Source organism: Phodopus roborovskii, unplaced genomic scaffold (genome assembly GCF_943737965.1).
Source record: "Phodopus roborovskii unplaced genomic scaffold, PHOROB, whole genome shotgun sequence".
Classification (NCBI taxonomy): Eukaryota; Metazoa; Chordata; class Mammalia; order Rodentia; family Cricetidae; genus Phodopus; species Phodopus roborovskii.
Window position 1 is genome coordinate 31,604,130 of NW_026126418.1, and position 17,493 is coordinate 31,621,622.

Here is a 17,493-nt window from a genome sequence, read left to right on the forward strand (position 1 = left end):
TTTTGCATTGGTCGTGCTGTTTGGGGACGTTTAGAAGGTGACCTTGTTGGAGGAAGTGTGTCACTTGAGGCAGGCTTTGAGAATTCAAAAGCCAGATGCCATTCCAAGTTTGCTCTCTGCTTTGTGCCTGTGGTGTAAGATGTAAGCTCTGAGCTTGCTGCTTCAGTCATCAGGCCTGCCTATTGCCATGCTGTGATGGTAATGGGCTCTTATCTTTCTGAAGCCATAAACCAAATAAGCCCTTTCTCCTGTAAGCTGTCTTGGTCCTGGTGTTTCATCACAGCAATGGGAAATTAACTCATGTACCATGTGGAGGTGGAAAAAGGGAACCCCACACCACAGAGTTGTCCCTGACTTCACATGTGTGCTGTGACATCTGTGTGCCCTCGCTCACATATGAAATAATATTAATAAAAGTGTTTAAAAATATGTGAGCAGAAGGGGGACTATTTGAAGAAAGATAGGGGGCCACCAAGAGGGGGAAAAGTGTAGGGAAGGGAGATGATAAGGTCAAATGGTATGCATGATTGATAATACCATAATTAGCTCATCATTGTGTACATACATCTTCTGCTTTAGAAATGTGGCTTCCTAACTTTTTAGTCGTTCTAGTAGAAATGAATCAGAAGTAGACTTTTTATAACATTTGCTATTTACCTTGAGAGACAAACGAGAATGTAATAATATGCAGATGTCTTGATGCTGATTTGATATGACTGTTTGTACAGTGCTTCTTATCTCTTTTCCTAGAGCAGTGGTTCTCGGCCTAACTAATGCTGCAGCCCCTTTAATACAGTTTCTTATGTTGTGGTGACTCCCAACCTTAAGATTATTTATGTTGCTACTTCAGAACTGTAATTTCACAACTGTTATAAATTGTAATGTAAAATATTTTGGAGATAGAGGTTTGCCTGAGGGGTCACGACCCAAAGGTTGAGAACCACTGTCCTAGCCAGTATGCATTTTGATTGTATAATAATTTTTTTCATCCATGGTTTGTGCTTTTACATTTATATGCATTGGCTTTACTGTAATGCATATTAAAATCCTTTGCCTTGAAACCATATAGTAGATCTTCAGCTTCTCTTTCTGCCTTACATTTACTCTGCATAGCCCTGGCTGTCCTGGAATTCTCTCTGTAGATAAGGCTGGACTTGAACTCAGAGATCCTCCTGCCTCTGCCTCCTGAGTGCTGGGAGGAAGGCGTGTGCCACCACACCTGGCTCCATTACTGTTTTTATCTAGTTGGAGTGGTTATCTCTTTATATCTCCCTTTGAGATTCTTGGAGCATTTGGAGTGCAGTGGTGTGCTGCAGTTCCCTTTTGTTTCCTACTTCTGGTTAGTCTTTTAAAATGCTCTTTACTCTTATCACTCACTGGCATAAGAGCCATTGCAGGCTTCCTGCTGCCTAACAAATGAGATCCACACGTAATTAACCCTGCCATCTGTAACTTCCTATGTCTTTCAACCTTCAGTTTTTAAATATGGTTTACTCTGCTACTCAGCATGCCTTCTTTACCTATATAAACTTTATTTTTAAAAGTGTTTAATTATACTAAGATCCTACTGTTGTTGTTTTTTTTTTTTTAGCCCATTTATGTGTTTTTTTTTTTTTAACAGACTAGTTTGTTTTGCCAACTAGTTTGCACAGTTTACAAGACCAAAATCTTGATTTTTGTTTTAAATTCTCACGGACTTAGCACATTGGTAGATTTATAAGGGAGTTTCTGTCAGTTGAGAACACTATAATCATTATAATATTGTAGTTTGCATATGTGCTGAGGGTGGCAGTTTGCATATCAAATAATTTTTTTATTGCTGCATTATATAGTGGTAGAGGATAGAAATGTAGGTGTGGTGATGTTTTGTTTATGATCTAACACATAAAGCTTGACTGAAGATCAGAGGGCAAAGCTAGCCACACTAGTCAGCCATAGAGGTCAGGCAGTGGTGGCACACATCTTTAATCACAGCAGCCACACTAGTTAGCCATCGAAGCTGAGTGGTGGTGGTGCACACCTTTAATCTCAGCACTGAGAGGAATATTAGACAGGACTGCAGTGTATTCAGTCTGTAGTCACACTGAGCACAGGATCGCCCCAGCCTTGGTAGAGGTAAGAACTCTCTAGTGGTTGACTGCTTTGCTTTTCTGATCTTCATCTTGAACCCCAAGATCTGTCTCTGGGTTTTTATTATTTGTGCTACAGATAGGTCCATCCAGACTATGTATCCTTTTATTCACAAGAAAGCCCTGGATGTGCTGGTTAGAATATTTTTTCCATGGTCTATTGCTTGTAAAATATTGCCATGAAGCTTATACTATTCAATATGGTATTTAATTTGGAATTTTCTCCAAACATCTAGCATCCAAGAATATTCTGAAAACTGAATACAACTCAGATGTAAGAATTAAGATAGCAAAGTATGGGATGCTGGTGTATTTATTTCAGTGGTGGAATTTATCTGTCACATGAGAGAATCATTCTCAAGCACCAGCAAAACAAAATAACACGAAAAAGCCACCAACACCATACAAAAGTAAAGGGTCTGAGAGGAAACTGATAAAAGCAATAACAGAAAACAAGGGATCTATGCCTAGACAGAAGCCATGAAAAGCTTCAGTGCTCTGGAGTGAGTAGTTAGTCTTGAAGACTATCAGTTGGCTTAGTATTGTGAAGGCAAGACCTTGTAGTCAGTCTATCTCCCCCTGCCATAGGGTCTTGCTGTATAGCTCAGGCTAACCTCAAACTTACACCTTCAGCCTCCATCTCAAATACCAGGAATCCATGGGTGTCCATGATTCCTGGCCAGTGCCTGTGATCCTTGCTGTAATTAGTGGATTTCTGATAGTGTTGCAGAAGCATATGGTGTGAGTTATAAAGAGGTTAAGACATGAGGATTTAGCAGACATAGGCAGTACTTTCAGAATGTTTGGCTCTGAACTGGAGGAAGGAAAGCAGCAACTAGAGTGAAATTAATGTCTTGGAGCAATTAACATATTTGATTTAATATAGAATTGTAAGTTTACTGAAATGTTTCAGGAAAAGAATTTGTGAAATGGAGAAAGTATTGTCTATATTTATATAGGGCTAATGACTCTGGTGTTGTATTTAACAACATCCCTACAGTACATGCATTAGGAAAATTTAAATGGCAGTTTCTTAATTACAACCCTCAATTTTATCTAAACAGATAATGGAGAGGAACCTGCTATTTGAAATTCTGTAAGAAGCATAGAACATTAATTTAAAGCTTCTTTGTCAGTTTTGAAACTAAATTTTAGTTACAAATGTGGTCTTATAGTAGTTAATCAGAAAGAGAAAACCACTATTGCTGTATGTTGTGCCCAACTCTGTGTGTGTGTGTGTGTGTGTGTAAAAAGAGAGAAAGACTGAAATATTAAATACAACAAACCTTTGTTTTTCAAACTCTTACTTTTAAAAAAAAAATTAGCCATAAACCAGGTCTAAATAGGATTCCACCATAAAGATTACCCAGCAATCCTATCATGTTTCCTTTAATATCTTCAATTCAAGCCATTCTTCCCCTACTTACTTCCCCTCCCCCCCCCATGCTCCCTCCCCCATTAAATAACCTAGCCTTAGATCCCCTAGGAAGCATGCATGGTGTTTGTAAGATACAACTCCGCCTTTTTAGTTTTCATTTGCTTTTCCTTCTTCCTGGGGTGAGATGGAAACTGCCATGTGCTGTGCCTAGTGCACCTCTCTACTGTCTGCTCTGGGGTTAGTATTTCAGGGAAGTTTTTGAATCGCTGTAGTCATTAGACTCTATATAAAGATAATTGTACAGGATATTTTTCACTGAGTGTCATAGAAGATGTTATTTCTTCTTTCTTCCCTTCCTTCCTATTTGACATGGTTTCACACAGAGTTGACCTTGAATTCACTGATGTTCTTGTTTCTACCCCATGAGTATTAGATTCATAGGTGTGTTCCACTACATTCAGTTTAAGCACTCTTGGAGATCTAACCAGAGCTTCCTGCATGCCAGAAAAACACTACCAACTCAACTGTACCCCAGACTGACTTAGTTATCCCAGCAACTGGCATGTTTCTTGTGTCACTCTACTTGTCTTTTTATAAGTTAAATCAAAGCAAGAAATACTGTTGTGCCTGTCAGCTGGAGCTTATGTGTTTGTTGTGTTTAGTAAGAAATACACCCAGTTTGGGTTTTTGGTTTTATTTTGTTTGTTTTTTGTTGTTGTTGTTTTGTTTCTTTGGGTTTTTTTTCTTCGTTTTTGTTTATTTTGTTGATATAAATTCTGGCAACATCTGATACATCAATTTCATGCCCAAAGCACTTAAATATTTAAATACCCATATTTTATTTTTAGAACTCTTTACAACCTGGAACAAGAATATCCTAGTCTGTGTTGTATAAAAATGAGCTATATTTGCTGTTCCTTTATCAAAGTCAAGCTAACTCATGATTCCTATAATACTTCTATCTAAAATAATTGCTACTCAATGGATGATTTTCATGAAATTAATTTATGTGTGTTTACTGTTGTACCATATTACTGATTTCTGTTTATAATATTTCATAGCATTTATTCATTTTTGCGATACTGTTCTTTATCTGGTAATTTGAGTAAATCCCAGCTGAATTATGTTGCCACATTATGTCTTCAGAAGGGCATAAAGTCAGCACACATGCTTCAGTAATATCTGGTTGTTTTACCCTTATGTTTCTAGTTGGCAATTTGAAATTATGGCTTCAACTGCACTTTAAATATGTGATAATAGCATGTGTTTCTAATAAGGGCCAGCACCATTTTGTTCAGATAGTGTGAATGGTTGTCACTCATATATGACAAATGCACCTTCATCTGCTTCTTTGATAGCCCCCTAAAAACCATACCCTCAAATCAGTCCGATGAAATTAGCTGCTGTGTAAATTGTGTGTCTGAGTGGTTCATTATCTAATCACCATCAGAACCAGTGATAAAGTAGATTGAAGCAGAGAAGAGGTCTGCCAGATGATTTGAGACACCCCCCCACCAAATCTGGTTTCCCTTGGAAACCCTAATAGTGCTGTTAGAACTTCAGGCTTTTCATGCCCGCCATTCAGATTCTTTTATATGCCAAACTTGAAAACAAACAATAGTTCTAGAGTAAAATTTCTTTTTCTTATAAAGATAATTTTGCTTGTCTGTATCAGTTTTTTAAATGTTGATACTCTTGAATTGCCATTTCTGTGCTTAGTATGTTAAGTATTGCCAAATGCTGGGGGGATGCTATGGTCTGCTTGAAAGGAGTTAAGAATAATTGATGTGCTGTAGCTGTTTGTTCACTGTCTAAAAGTCTTCACTCCATTCACTGTGATTGCCTTCTTTACATCTGCTTATTGAATTGTTCTCTTTAATTCACATTAGGTGCTTTTGAAGATGATGACATCACGCATGTTGAAGGAAGTGTAGATCCCATTCGAGATATAGAAATCATTCATGAAGAACTTCAGCTGAAGGATGAGGAAATGATTGGGCCCATTATAGATAAACTAGAGAAGGTGGCTGTGAGAGGAGGGGATAAGAAGCTAAAGCCTGAGTATGTAAGTAAACATCTACAACTTTTAAAGAAATACTTAAGTGTATTTTTCTTGGCTTAAAAATAAAGCAGATAAAATATTTACTATTACTATTGAATTTTAAAATAAAATAAATTTTTTTTCTGAAGTTTTTTTTTTTTTTTTTTGAGAAGTTTCATTTGAGGGTACAGTGAAAGGGCATGATGATTATGATTAGCAAGCCATAGTATAGAGAGTTCCCAACGTTGTGGGGTATATTTTTGAGTTTTAGTACTTAATGAAACAGGTTTGCAATGAAAAACTAACTGGGTTTTGAAATATGATGAATATATGAACTTCATGAATTTGAATTAGTGATTTACACAAAAGATTGGTCTTACCTTGAGTTGGACAGAATGAATGTGTGTGTGTGTGTGTGTGTGTGCATGGATGCACATGCACATTTGTGTGGGGGATATAGGTGCACATACAGTATCGTGTACATGTGAAGTTAGAGGATAACTTCAGGGTTGGTCCTCTTTCCATTTTCTTTGACCCTGGGTCTTTAGCTGTTCACCACTGTATGTACCAGTTGGCCCATAGACTTCAGGGGATTCGCTCTCTGCCTGAGGAGCCTTGGGATCTCAGATGTTCACTGCTGTGTGTGGCTTTACACAGGTTTTAGGGATTTGAACTTGGGTCTTCATGCTTCTATGGCAAACATTGTACCTAGTGAGCCATTCCCCATTCCTGGTTTTGTGTGTGTGTGTGTGTGTTTTTTTTTTTTTTTTTTAATTTATTTATTTACTTTATATAACCAAGTCCATTTAAATGAAAACAAACATTTATAGATAGTTTTGTCTTTTTGAAGTAAGGTCTTACTCTGTAAGCCAGTGTGACCTGAGAGTCACCAAGTAACACAAGCTTGTCTCAAAACTAGCTGTGATCCTCCTGTCTCAGTTTCCTGAGTACTGGGATTACAGAGATAAACTACCATCCTAGCTTTGAATGAGTATACTTTTAAAGCAGATAGAAACTATATTTTTATAGGATAGAAATAAGCACCATTATCTCCACTACTTAGATATACTTTTAATCACATTAGTGAATTATTATTGGTAGTATTGTATTAGATGTTTTGAAATTTTATATAGTGGAATTATACTTCTCATTAAAAAAAGTAATGCCATAATTGTACTTTTTTTTTATTTTTTAACCTCTTCATTGAACTGTTCTTGCTTTATCTATAACTTTGTTGTAGAAATATCTTTGTATTTTTATGTGTTAATTTTTACTGCAAGCATTTATTTTCAGTGTTTATAAAACTGTACTCCTTAGGAAGAAATCGCAGTAGCTCACAGAGCTATTGCCGTGACCCTTCTAAGCCTGCCTGCTCTTCTGAGTCTCCATGTCTGTGCTCAAGCAGGCCTTTTCTGTTACTCTGGCCTTTCTGATTTCCTCAGAAGTGCTCATGAGGCTGACCTCTGTGCTGGCTTAACTAAAAGGCATGCCCACTTTGTTTCTCTTCTATGTTCTCCAGGCAGCTGCAGAGATTTACAGCCACCTACCCCTGGTTTTTTGTTTGTTTGTTTGTTTTAAACTCTAATAAAAATTGTCCTCTTTAAATAAACTGGGGATTTTGTTTTTGTTTTTTTTTTTTTTTTTTTTTTTTTGGAGGGAGGGGGTAAGGGGAAGAAGAGAGGAAGGAAAGAAGGAAGGATTGATTCTAAACTTGTCTAATGAATTTAGGCAGACTATCAATAAATAATAGTTGAGAAAATTTTGACTTGGAACAGGAAGATGTGTGTATTACCAGTTTCCGTTGTGCTCTTTACTTCTCTTAATGCTATGGTCATTTCCTATTCATGTGTAATAGAGAATGGAGAATGAAGTTATATGAGGGTTAGGATAGAGAAGAAAATGGAAAATGAGTCTAAAAAATATTCCTGGGTGGTGTTGGAGGACTGGGATGAAATTGTCTTTTGCCCATGAAGGACTGCTATTTCCATGAACTTACAGCAACTGTGTTTGCTGGCATAAGACCTGTACAAGTACAAGCCAGTCAATATCTTCATGGAGCATTGAGGGGCTCACAAGTTTCCATTCCTAACCAAAGTGCTATTGACAGTTAATGACTTCTGGTGAAGGAAGAGTCAGTTTTATTTAAGGGTCTAGCCCTTGTTGACTGTGCGCCAGTGGATGGCCCCATAATGATAATTATATGAGCAATACAAATTGGACTTGGTGGGTTATTTAAAAAAAGAAAGACACAAAATTGGGGTGGTGGACCTGGAAGGAATTGAGTGAGGTAAATGTAATCAAGTACATTGTATGAAATATCAAATATATATATATATACTTTTAATACTAAGAACAAAAATAATACTTCTGGGGCTGGAAATGTTGCTGAGCAGTAGAATGTTTACTTACCATGTGCACACACATACATGAATACCCTCATACACATGAATGTGCACCACCAACACACACACACATATACACAGATGCCAGACATGGTGGCAATACCTGTCAGGCACTTGAGAGGTCAAGGCAGGAGGATCAGGGGTTACAGACCAGCCTTACTCATTACAAGAGAAACTGCCTCGTAAATAAAAAAGAGGTGGTGAGATGGCCCAGTAGGTAAAGGCACTTGTCACCTAAGCCTGGCAGTCTTGAGTTTGATCCTCAGAATCCACTTTGTGGGAAGAAAAAAATCTGACTCCCACGGTTGTCTTCTGATCACCACGTGTACGCCTCATTACATGCATGCATGCATGTTTTAAAAAATCATCTCCTATTTTGTTTTATAAAAGCTTTATTGTTAACCTTTCACATTTACATCTGTAATCTACCTGGTGTTAAGTGAGGTTCTTTGTCCCAGCAGGGTCCTGCAGCCCTAGAACCTCAAGTGAACACACAGATGCTATATTAATTATGAAACTGTTGACCTATGACTAGGGTTTATTTGGCTAGCTCTGTCTTAATTATTAACCAATTTCTATTAATCTATGTATTTCCACATGGTCTTATCTTACTTGAGAAGGATCCTAACCTCTTATCCCTTTGCGGTCTTACATGGTGTCTGCCTCTGATTACATTTCCCAGAATTCTCATCTCCTAGACCCACCTATCTTGCTGCCCTATTGGCCAATCAGTGTTTTATTCAACAGCCAATAAGAGAAACATATATAGGACGTCCCCCATCATCAACCTGGGGTTAATCTTGTTAGCGTGTTAAAGTAATCATGATGTTTGGTCCCTTACCCCGTTGGGAAAGCCTACTGTTCCAGCACCATTTACTAAACCCTAAAGTAATTCTCTTCCTGCTTCCTGCTCTAAGTGTTACCTTGGTCAACTCAAAGAGCTCTGTGCTGTTTTAGCTCTTTGCTAAATCCTCAAGTTGGCAGATAATAGCATGGTGTCCAAGAGCAACAGTGGAGGGCCCTGTTATCTCAGCCTTCACAGACTTGTTTTTCCTCTGTATTAACAGTCCTCTTGCTATACCAGTCATAACTAATTCGTAAGGGGGGGAGATAGAATCCTTGGAAGGTTGCATAAAACTCATTTCGGAAATGTGTAGCCTAGGCTGGTTTTGAACTTGTGATCTTCCTGCTCTTGGGCTTCCAAATGCTGAGATTTTGGGTGTGTAAATACATACCTGTCTTAAGCTAGGAATTTTCTTAAATGACTTAAATATATCTTCTTCTTGTTATTGTCATTGAGAGAGAGTGTCACATAGCCCAGGCTGGCCTCAAACTCTGCTTGAATTCCTGATTCTCCTGTTTGCATCTTCCACTTTTGGGGTCACAAAGGTACAACACTGCCCCTGGCTTTATGTTCTGCCTGGCATAGAACCCAGAGTTTTAGTTCATCCTATGTCATCATGGTACCGTCTGACTTACATCTTCAGCCCCCAAAAACATCATTTCTAAAGAAAAAGATATCGAGAGTAAAATTCATTGAAACAGAATAGCACCTTTCATCTTCCTGTGTATGTAGTCTCTACTTAATGAAGGCCAGTTTATTTTATATATTTTGTTTCTTATTTTACATATCGATCCCAGTTCCCTGTCCCTCCCTCCCTTCCAGGCTCCCTGACCCCTCTCCCATCCCACACCCCCTGCCCCTCCACAGGGAGGGTGATGGAAGGCCAGTTTAAAATGAAAACCTGTGTCTCTTTCTATCCTGGAACTCACTATGTATCTCACACTGGTCTGAAACTCAAGGTAATTCTTCTGCCTCAGCCTTCTTGGTGCTGAAATTACAGTCAAGAATTACCATACTCCTTCTTTTCTCCTCTCCTTTTCCTTTTTCTTTCAACCCCTATGATGGCCAGGTTGCCCTTGAAATCAGTAACTCCCTTCCTTTGTCTCCTGAGTGCTGGGATTGCAGGCATGTATCACCAGAGTCTACCCTCAGTGTCTTAGTTATCTGTTAAGATAAGTGCTGAGACAGAAGGTTCCTCCTCTAAAAATGGTACTTATCTTGTAAACTGTGCATAACCCAATATTCTCCACTAACCAGTTCAGTAGGGTTAAGTAGTCATCAACAGAATAGTTCATAAACTCAGAGTGAGTAAAATTCTGTGGTCTTGAAACAGTAACTTCCCATTTTCTTATCCCTATTCCTAGTAACTTGTTTTCCTTTCTGTTTCCAAAGATTGGCTTATTCTATATGTCTTATAAAATAGAATTATATGATTTTCATTCTTTTCTGTTGGTTTATTCCATTAAACATAATACATTCAAGAATATCAAAGCATAAAAATACCTTTATTTTTGTATCACTTTTGTTTACTATGTTCATGTGTGAGTGACTGCTTGCATGTATGTATATCCCATCTGTGCTTGATGCCCATAAAGGCCTAATGAAGGCCTCAAAACTGCCTGTAACTGGATATGAACCAGCATGTGGGTGTTGGGGACTGAACTCAGGTCCTCTGCAAGGATAGAAAGTTCTGTTAACCTCTGAGTGGTCTGTCTAGCCTCTTTATTGCTATTATAAAATAAATTTATAGAAAATAAACCCTAAAGTTAAAAAAATACTTAAGTACATGAATCACTCTAAAAGTTCATGATTGTAGGCTGGGGAAGATAGCTTGGTTGGTAAAGTGTTTGTAAGAGGACCTGAGTTTGAGCCTCAGAACCCACATAAAAATTCCAAGTGCTCTGGCACATTTACACTCCCAGTGCTGCAGAGACAAAGATGTCAGGATCCCTCGGACTTATTGTCCACCCAGCCCAGCCTACTTGGCAAACTCCAGGCCAGTGAGAGACTGCTGAGGAGTGACACTGAGTTTGTCCTCTAGCCACCATAAGAACACATAAACAAGCACATACATGTGCATCTGCATACACATGAATGCAAACACACGCAGAGGAGAATGGTGAAGACTGGAGAGATGACTCATTGATTAATAATGCTTGCTGCTCCTGCAGAGGACTTAAGCTCAGTTCGGAACACCATATCCAGAAGCTCACAACTACTTATGATACCACCTCCTGGGGATCCAGTGCCTTCCTTTTTATATCCTCTATGGGCACTTGCACACATGTACAGACGTACACACATCTATTTTTTAATGTGTATTAATCAGGAGTATAGTTAGATTATTAGAGTTTATTTGTGTTTTCATATTCTATACATTCAGAAAGATTAAAAAGTAAAGTTTTTCATGCATATTCTACACATTCAAAAGTTTAAAAGATACATTTTTTAAAAGTGAGAGTGATGATATCCTTACTTTGATGTGATATTGTCAACGTGGAACTCAAACTTTGTGTCTTATTTTTCTATTGCCATGAAGTGACACCATGTCCAAGGCAACTTATAAAAGAAAACATTTATTGGGGGCTTGCTTCAGAGAGTTAATTCATGATGCTCATGGCAGGGAGTATGGTGGAAGGCAGGCATGGTACTAAAACTGTATCTGATAGCTCACAATCTGATCCACAACTTCAAGGCAGAGAGACCAAATGGAAATGGTGTGAGTTTTTGAAAGCCACCCCCCAGTGACACACCTCCTCCAACAAAGACACCTCCTAGTTCTTCCCAAGACAGAACCTATGGTGGCCTTCTCATTCCAACTACCACACTGTGGTAGGTTGGACTACTTCATGGGTGCAAAAGTAATTATTCTAAACACTGATGAGGGGTTTGGACAATGATGCTTTTAAGCAACAATTGGAAAGGTTGAGCTAGTGTTTCCTCTTTGCCTTTTACATGAGAACCTTTTACATGAGAACCTCTATATAATTGACTACAATTAACCAAATAATCCCAATACTATATTTTGCTTAATTTGCAGTCATTATTTTTGGTAAAGAACTATTGTAAGTTTTCAGGGAACAAATTGACTTCATACTTGGTTTATAGCATATGAACATATAGGTAAAAATTGCTAGAAATGAAAAACTTCTGTCATTTACTCTCAGAAATTTTATTTTTAAATTGAAGCTTATACTTGAAAGGACCAGGTTCCGCTTAAAATTATTTTAAGAAGTAGGATTTTAGTCTTAAATACAAGGCAATAAATGCAGTGAGATTAAGAAAATACTCAAGAACCATTTGTTGTATTGTCCTAGGCCTTTGGTGTTGGATTGTAAGTCATGCCTGACAGCTCCTAGAAACTGAGTATCTGTATCTCTGGTGCTCTGCCTACCATCATAGTCAGAGATGCTATATCTGTGCCCCACAGAGACCCTACTTCTCTTTCCATTTCCACTAGGGTTTATATCTTGCCTTATATACTATTTTTATTTCTCACTTTTGCTTCTTTACAATTTATGCCTACTTGGTCTCAGGTGTTTTATCTGTGTTCTTTAGTGTTTCTTCACTTGCTTTCTATGTTCTCTCTTTATATTTTCTGATCCAGATTCATGAGCCTGAGTATCACATGCCTTTGCTCCCATTTTGACAGAGCTCTTGCAGGACACTTCTGCATGGAGTCAAATGCCCACTAGTTGTGGCTGAGAGACTAGCCTCATAACAGAAGCTGTAGATTGAGCCACAGTACTTTGGAAAAGGAATAGGAGTCAAGTACCCTGGTGGACAGTGAGTTCAGTAGGCTTTGTAAATGGTATGTGTACCTGTACACCCTGTTCTCCATTTGAGGACAAAAGTTAGGAAGTGTAAAGATGTTTAAGACCTCCCAAGATAATGCAGAGGTGAGCATTGAATTTGGAGCAAGTGTCTCAAATATTAAATATTTTAGGACCATCAGTTTATATACAGCACATAAGACAGAAGTAAATTCATATAAGAATTGATATTAAAGGCTAGGTATATCACTGATCTATATAAGGAGCGATACAAACCAGTGGCAGAATGCTTTCTTAGGATGCACAAGTTTGATCTCACACATCAAAAGCAGCAGATCAAAAGTGGGACTTAGTGGTACATGCCTACAATCCCAGTAGTTCAAAGCCATCTAGGGCTACATAGTGAGACCCTGTGTCAAAAACAGCAAGGAAAATTAAAAATAAAAAGTGAGGCATAGGAGATTCACAAGTTGAGGCTAGCCTGTCTACAGATTGAGAAGTTGTCATAAACAAACAAATAAATGATAGCAGAGAGCTAGATTGTGGCTGGGAAGTTGGCATGTAAAATGCCTGTTGGGCAAACATGAGGACCTGACTCTGGATCCTCAGCACCAATATAAAAGTTAGTTTGGTGGTGGAGAGCAATCAAGGAAGATATCAGCATTGACCTAGGACCTCCACACGTACATGCTCACAGACATACATAAGAAGAGGAAAAGCAATATATACCAATGTTATGATACATATGCTGGAAAAACATTTACCCAAATATTTCTACCTATTCACCTTTTCTTTCCCAGTAACCTGCTAAACACAGAAAAGATTTTTAAGAAGACAAGCCAGTGTCCCCTTGGTAGTATCTAGCGTCTCTATTCTCCTCTGCTGCAGCTGTTTCCCTGTGCTCCCCAGACCTCTGAAATTCCATCCGTTCCTTACTCCACCAGATGACTTTGTCCCCCCACTCCAAAGATCAAGATAAAAGTCTCTAGACATAGGCATTCCTTCCAGTTTCCACCAACCAAGCCTGAAGCTGACTTATGCCACTTATCCACAAAAAACAAAAACTTCTTGTTTTTCCTTTTGTTGCTTTTAAATGGTTTATAGATAGAATTCATATACTAAGATATTTGCCCTTTTAAAGTGTATAATTCAGTTGGCATTTAGTGCATTCATAAAGCCATGTTTGTCCTGAGCAATCCTTCTTGCCCTTTTCTCCTCCACAGAATGCTTTAATGTTATCTAAAAGTATTGGGAGCAGACATGTTCCTGATACTGAAATTTTTTTTTTCATATTCTTCATAATTTGCTTTTGCCTTCTGTTATATACTGAGGACAGAATCCAAATTCTAAACATAATCCGTTTATGTTTCATATATGTTGCCTGAAGCCAGTTTCAAGCAGTGTTTTTAGCATTCTGTCATTTGGACTGCCACTAATCACATGAAGTCAAATAGGAATTTCTCACCTATGGAGCCATGACATTGTTAAGAAAGCTGTGGATTTTGGAGGTTTCCAGGTTTTTTTGAATTAGGGATTCTGTTTTATGTTTTCTTTTGTCATCCCCCCCCACCCCCTGCCGCCTTGGAGACAGGGTTTTTGTGTGCAGCCCTGGCTGACCAGGCTAGCCTGGAATTGCCTGCTTCTGCCTGGGAGTAAAGGCATGTGCCACGATGCTGACATGGAGTTCTCAGTTTTATGTAGATGTGATTTGTTGCTCAACAGTTTCAGTATTTTTCATCATCAATAAAAAGTTTTGGATAGGCTGGGCTGTGGTGGTACACACTTTAATCCCAGCACTCAGGAAGCAGAGGCAGGTGGAACAGTCTCTGTGAGTTCAAGGCCAGCCTGGTCTGCAAAGCAAATTCTGGAAGAGCTGGAGCTGTTAAACAGAGAAACCCTGTCTCAAAAAACAAACAAAAACAAAAAACAAAAAACAAAAAAAACAAAAAAAAAACAAAAAAAAAAGAAAGAAAAGGGAAGAAAAAAGAAAAACTCTTGGACCACAACTTTCAAAAATACTCCCTTTAGTTGCATTTATATTTAAATTTTTATTTATTGTTATTATGTTTATTATGTTTGTGTGGGTGTTTATGCCACAGGATGTGCACACAAGGTCAGAAGACAACGTTTGTGGAATTGATTCTCTCCATCCACCTCTAAGTGGTACTGGGGATGGAATTCAGGCCCTTAGGCTTGCAGAACCATCTTGATGACCTAATTGCATTTTCTTTACTGTCCTTCTTAAAAACTTCTTAGAAAGTTATTATTATTTACAGTCTTTAATGGTGCTAATCTCTTTAATAATTAACTAATGTTTTGTTTGTACCCTGCTTGTCATCAATTTTATAGTTCATGCTCCTCCCTGCAGCCCCCATGAAACTGGAGATATTTTACATATTTCTGTTCTATTTGTTGTTTTTCTTTCCTTATAAATTTGGATAAAAACAGTAAGCAGTAACTATGTCACAGCCTGCATGGTTACTGTCCATGACTTGAATTCAGCCTGGCTGGGCTTTTAAGAGCTAGGCAGAAGGCAGTGAGATTCTGTGTCAGACAGTAACATGATGACCTGACTTTTGGCCAGTAAAGGTTAGTCTCCAGTAGAATCTTTGTTTCTTTGTCAAATCTCATCAGCACAGTCTTCATTGTTCACATTTCCATTAGCATTGTAGTCTGTACTCCCCCCAGAATGGTCCATGAAGGTCAATTTACAATACCCTAGGGTTTATCTAGCTCATAGATGATGATGATTTTCGTTTATTTGAGACAGGGTCTCTATAGAGCCCTTGCTGTTCTGTAACTAGCTCTGTAGACTAAGCTTCCCTCGAATTCACAAAGATCCACCAGCCTTTGTTTCCTAAATACAGGGAATAAAGCATTCGTCACCATGCCTGGCTAGCCTGCAAATTCTTAATCTGTGGGTCACAACCCTCATAACCAAACATAAGAGAATTATGAAAAATGCAGCAACATTATAAGGTTTCTGAATGTGTGGCAACCAAAAATTAGTTCATGACTAAGTGTGTAATAGTGTTCCTGACAGCATTTTCCTGTTTGATTTTAAAATTGTTGTTTGACTTCCTGGCTGAAGTTTTATTTTATTTTTTAATTATTAAATCAAAATTTGGCCCTAGAATTAAGACCAAATTTCCAACGATTTCTGAAATGGCCCTAAGCATACTGCTGCCATCTTGTACTTGTATTTTTGTAGAGGGCCTTCTCAGCATTGACAGTCAACTTGAAAAACACTGCAGGTGCTTGCTGTACATTCTGTGGTGTCAAGTATTCAGCCAGTATTTAATTCTTGATGTAAACACAATTTGCTCTAGTTTCTAGTAAATAGCAATACTAAATTCATGCAAAAATGGTTTTTAAAATAAATTCTTTATGCCTTATCAGAAAATGTTTGGTTTATTTACATATTTCTTATACCTGTAATACACAGGACCATTAAAAATTGCTCAGGTGTAAAGGGGTTATTAATGGAGAAAGTTTTAGGAACCTGCTTTAGCCTGCAACTCTGAACTCTCTCATTTCCTCATTTCCAAGGACTGAGGAACCACATGGTGAGGTAATTTGTGTGCTGCTGTAGCCTAAACTCTGACAAGAAACAACTTAAAGCGGGGAAGAGATAGTCTTAGTCTATCGTAATGGAAAGGTGTGACAGCAGGGTCAGCCCCAGGCTGTACTGACAGTAGTAGGAGGCTGCTTGCTCAGTGCTCCATGCACCAAGAAACAAACATAGACACAACAGGAAGCACATAAAGCTATAAAACCAGAAGGCCGCCTCCCAATGACCCACTCCCCCAGCTAGGCCCCACCTTCTAATAGTTCTACAACCTCAGCAACTGGCTGGGAACCAGGTGTTTAAAGGCATGAACCTGTAGGAGACATTTCACATTTAAATCACAGCATCTCTTCTCTTACTATAAAGTCTTTACCAAAATATGTGGTCACATCCCTATCTGTGGTTACAGTTCATTGCCTGCATGTAGATAAATTCTAAATATATATCTCTAGCCTTGATTGGTCCTCTGAGCTCCTAATGAGTGTATTTAATTCCTGACTTCATTTCCCTTTGATTTTTTCAAACACACCAAGACCAACATCCTCCATTATTTCTTAATGAAATGTGCCAGCATCAAACCCAGGGTCATGTTTATAATAAATCATTCTCACTGAGCTACACCTACAGTTCCCCTGGTAATTGTTAACCCTTTTGGTTTCCATTATTAAGCATATATTGTTAGCTCTAAGATTAGTATACTACTACAAGCTAATACAAACTTCAAATGACAAGTTTATTCCTTTTTTTTTTTTTTTTTGGTTTGGTTTTTTTGTTGTTGTTTGGTTTGGTTTGAGACAGTATTTATCTTTGTAGCCTTGACTGTTCTGGAACTAAATCTGTAAACCAGGTTGGCCTTGATCTCACAGTAAACCACCTGCCTCTGCCTCCTGAGTGCTCGAATTAAAGGCGTGCACCACCACTGCCCAGCAAGTTTATTCTTTATGTTACACAGAATGTTTTTAAAATGAAATGTTAGATGGTTACAAAAGTAATCCAGGTTCATGTTCCAAAATCTGTATTTTACATAATGATAGAAAAGATGTGTGAGGTCTTTGATTGGAGAGATGGCTCATTGGTTAAGAGCACTGGCTGCTTTTAGAGAGGACCTGAGTTCAGTTCTTGACACCTACTTTGGTGGGTAACAACCACCCAAGGGATCTGGTGCCCTCTTCTGACCTCCGTGGGCACATAGACATATATGCAGGCCAAACAGTCATATTCATAAGTATAAATAGAAATATATAGTCTCAGGGGCTCAATAGATGATTCGCTAGTTAAGAGCATTTACTGTTCACATAGAATATTTGAATTGAATTCCAGCCCAAATATCAGGAGGCTCACAACTGGCTGTAACTCCA

General features: G+C 38.3%; 1 protein-coding gene across 1 annotated transcript in view; it reads left to right on the top strand.

The window, feature by feature from the left end:
* Ola1 (Obg like ATPase 1) overlaps window positions 1–17,493 on the top strand; it is a 127,524-nt gene that overhangs the window by 58,315 nt on the left and 51,716 nt on the right. The window contains exon 5 of the mRNA XM_051184469.1: window positions 5,397–5,572. Within this exon, the coding sequence (XP_051040426.1) occupies window positions 5,397–5,572 (176 nt within the window). The remainder of the gene's footprint in view (window positions 1–5,396; window positions 5,573–17,493) is intronic.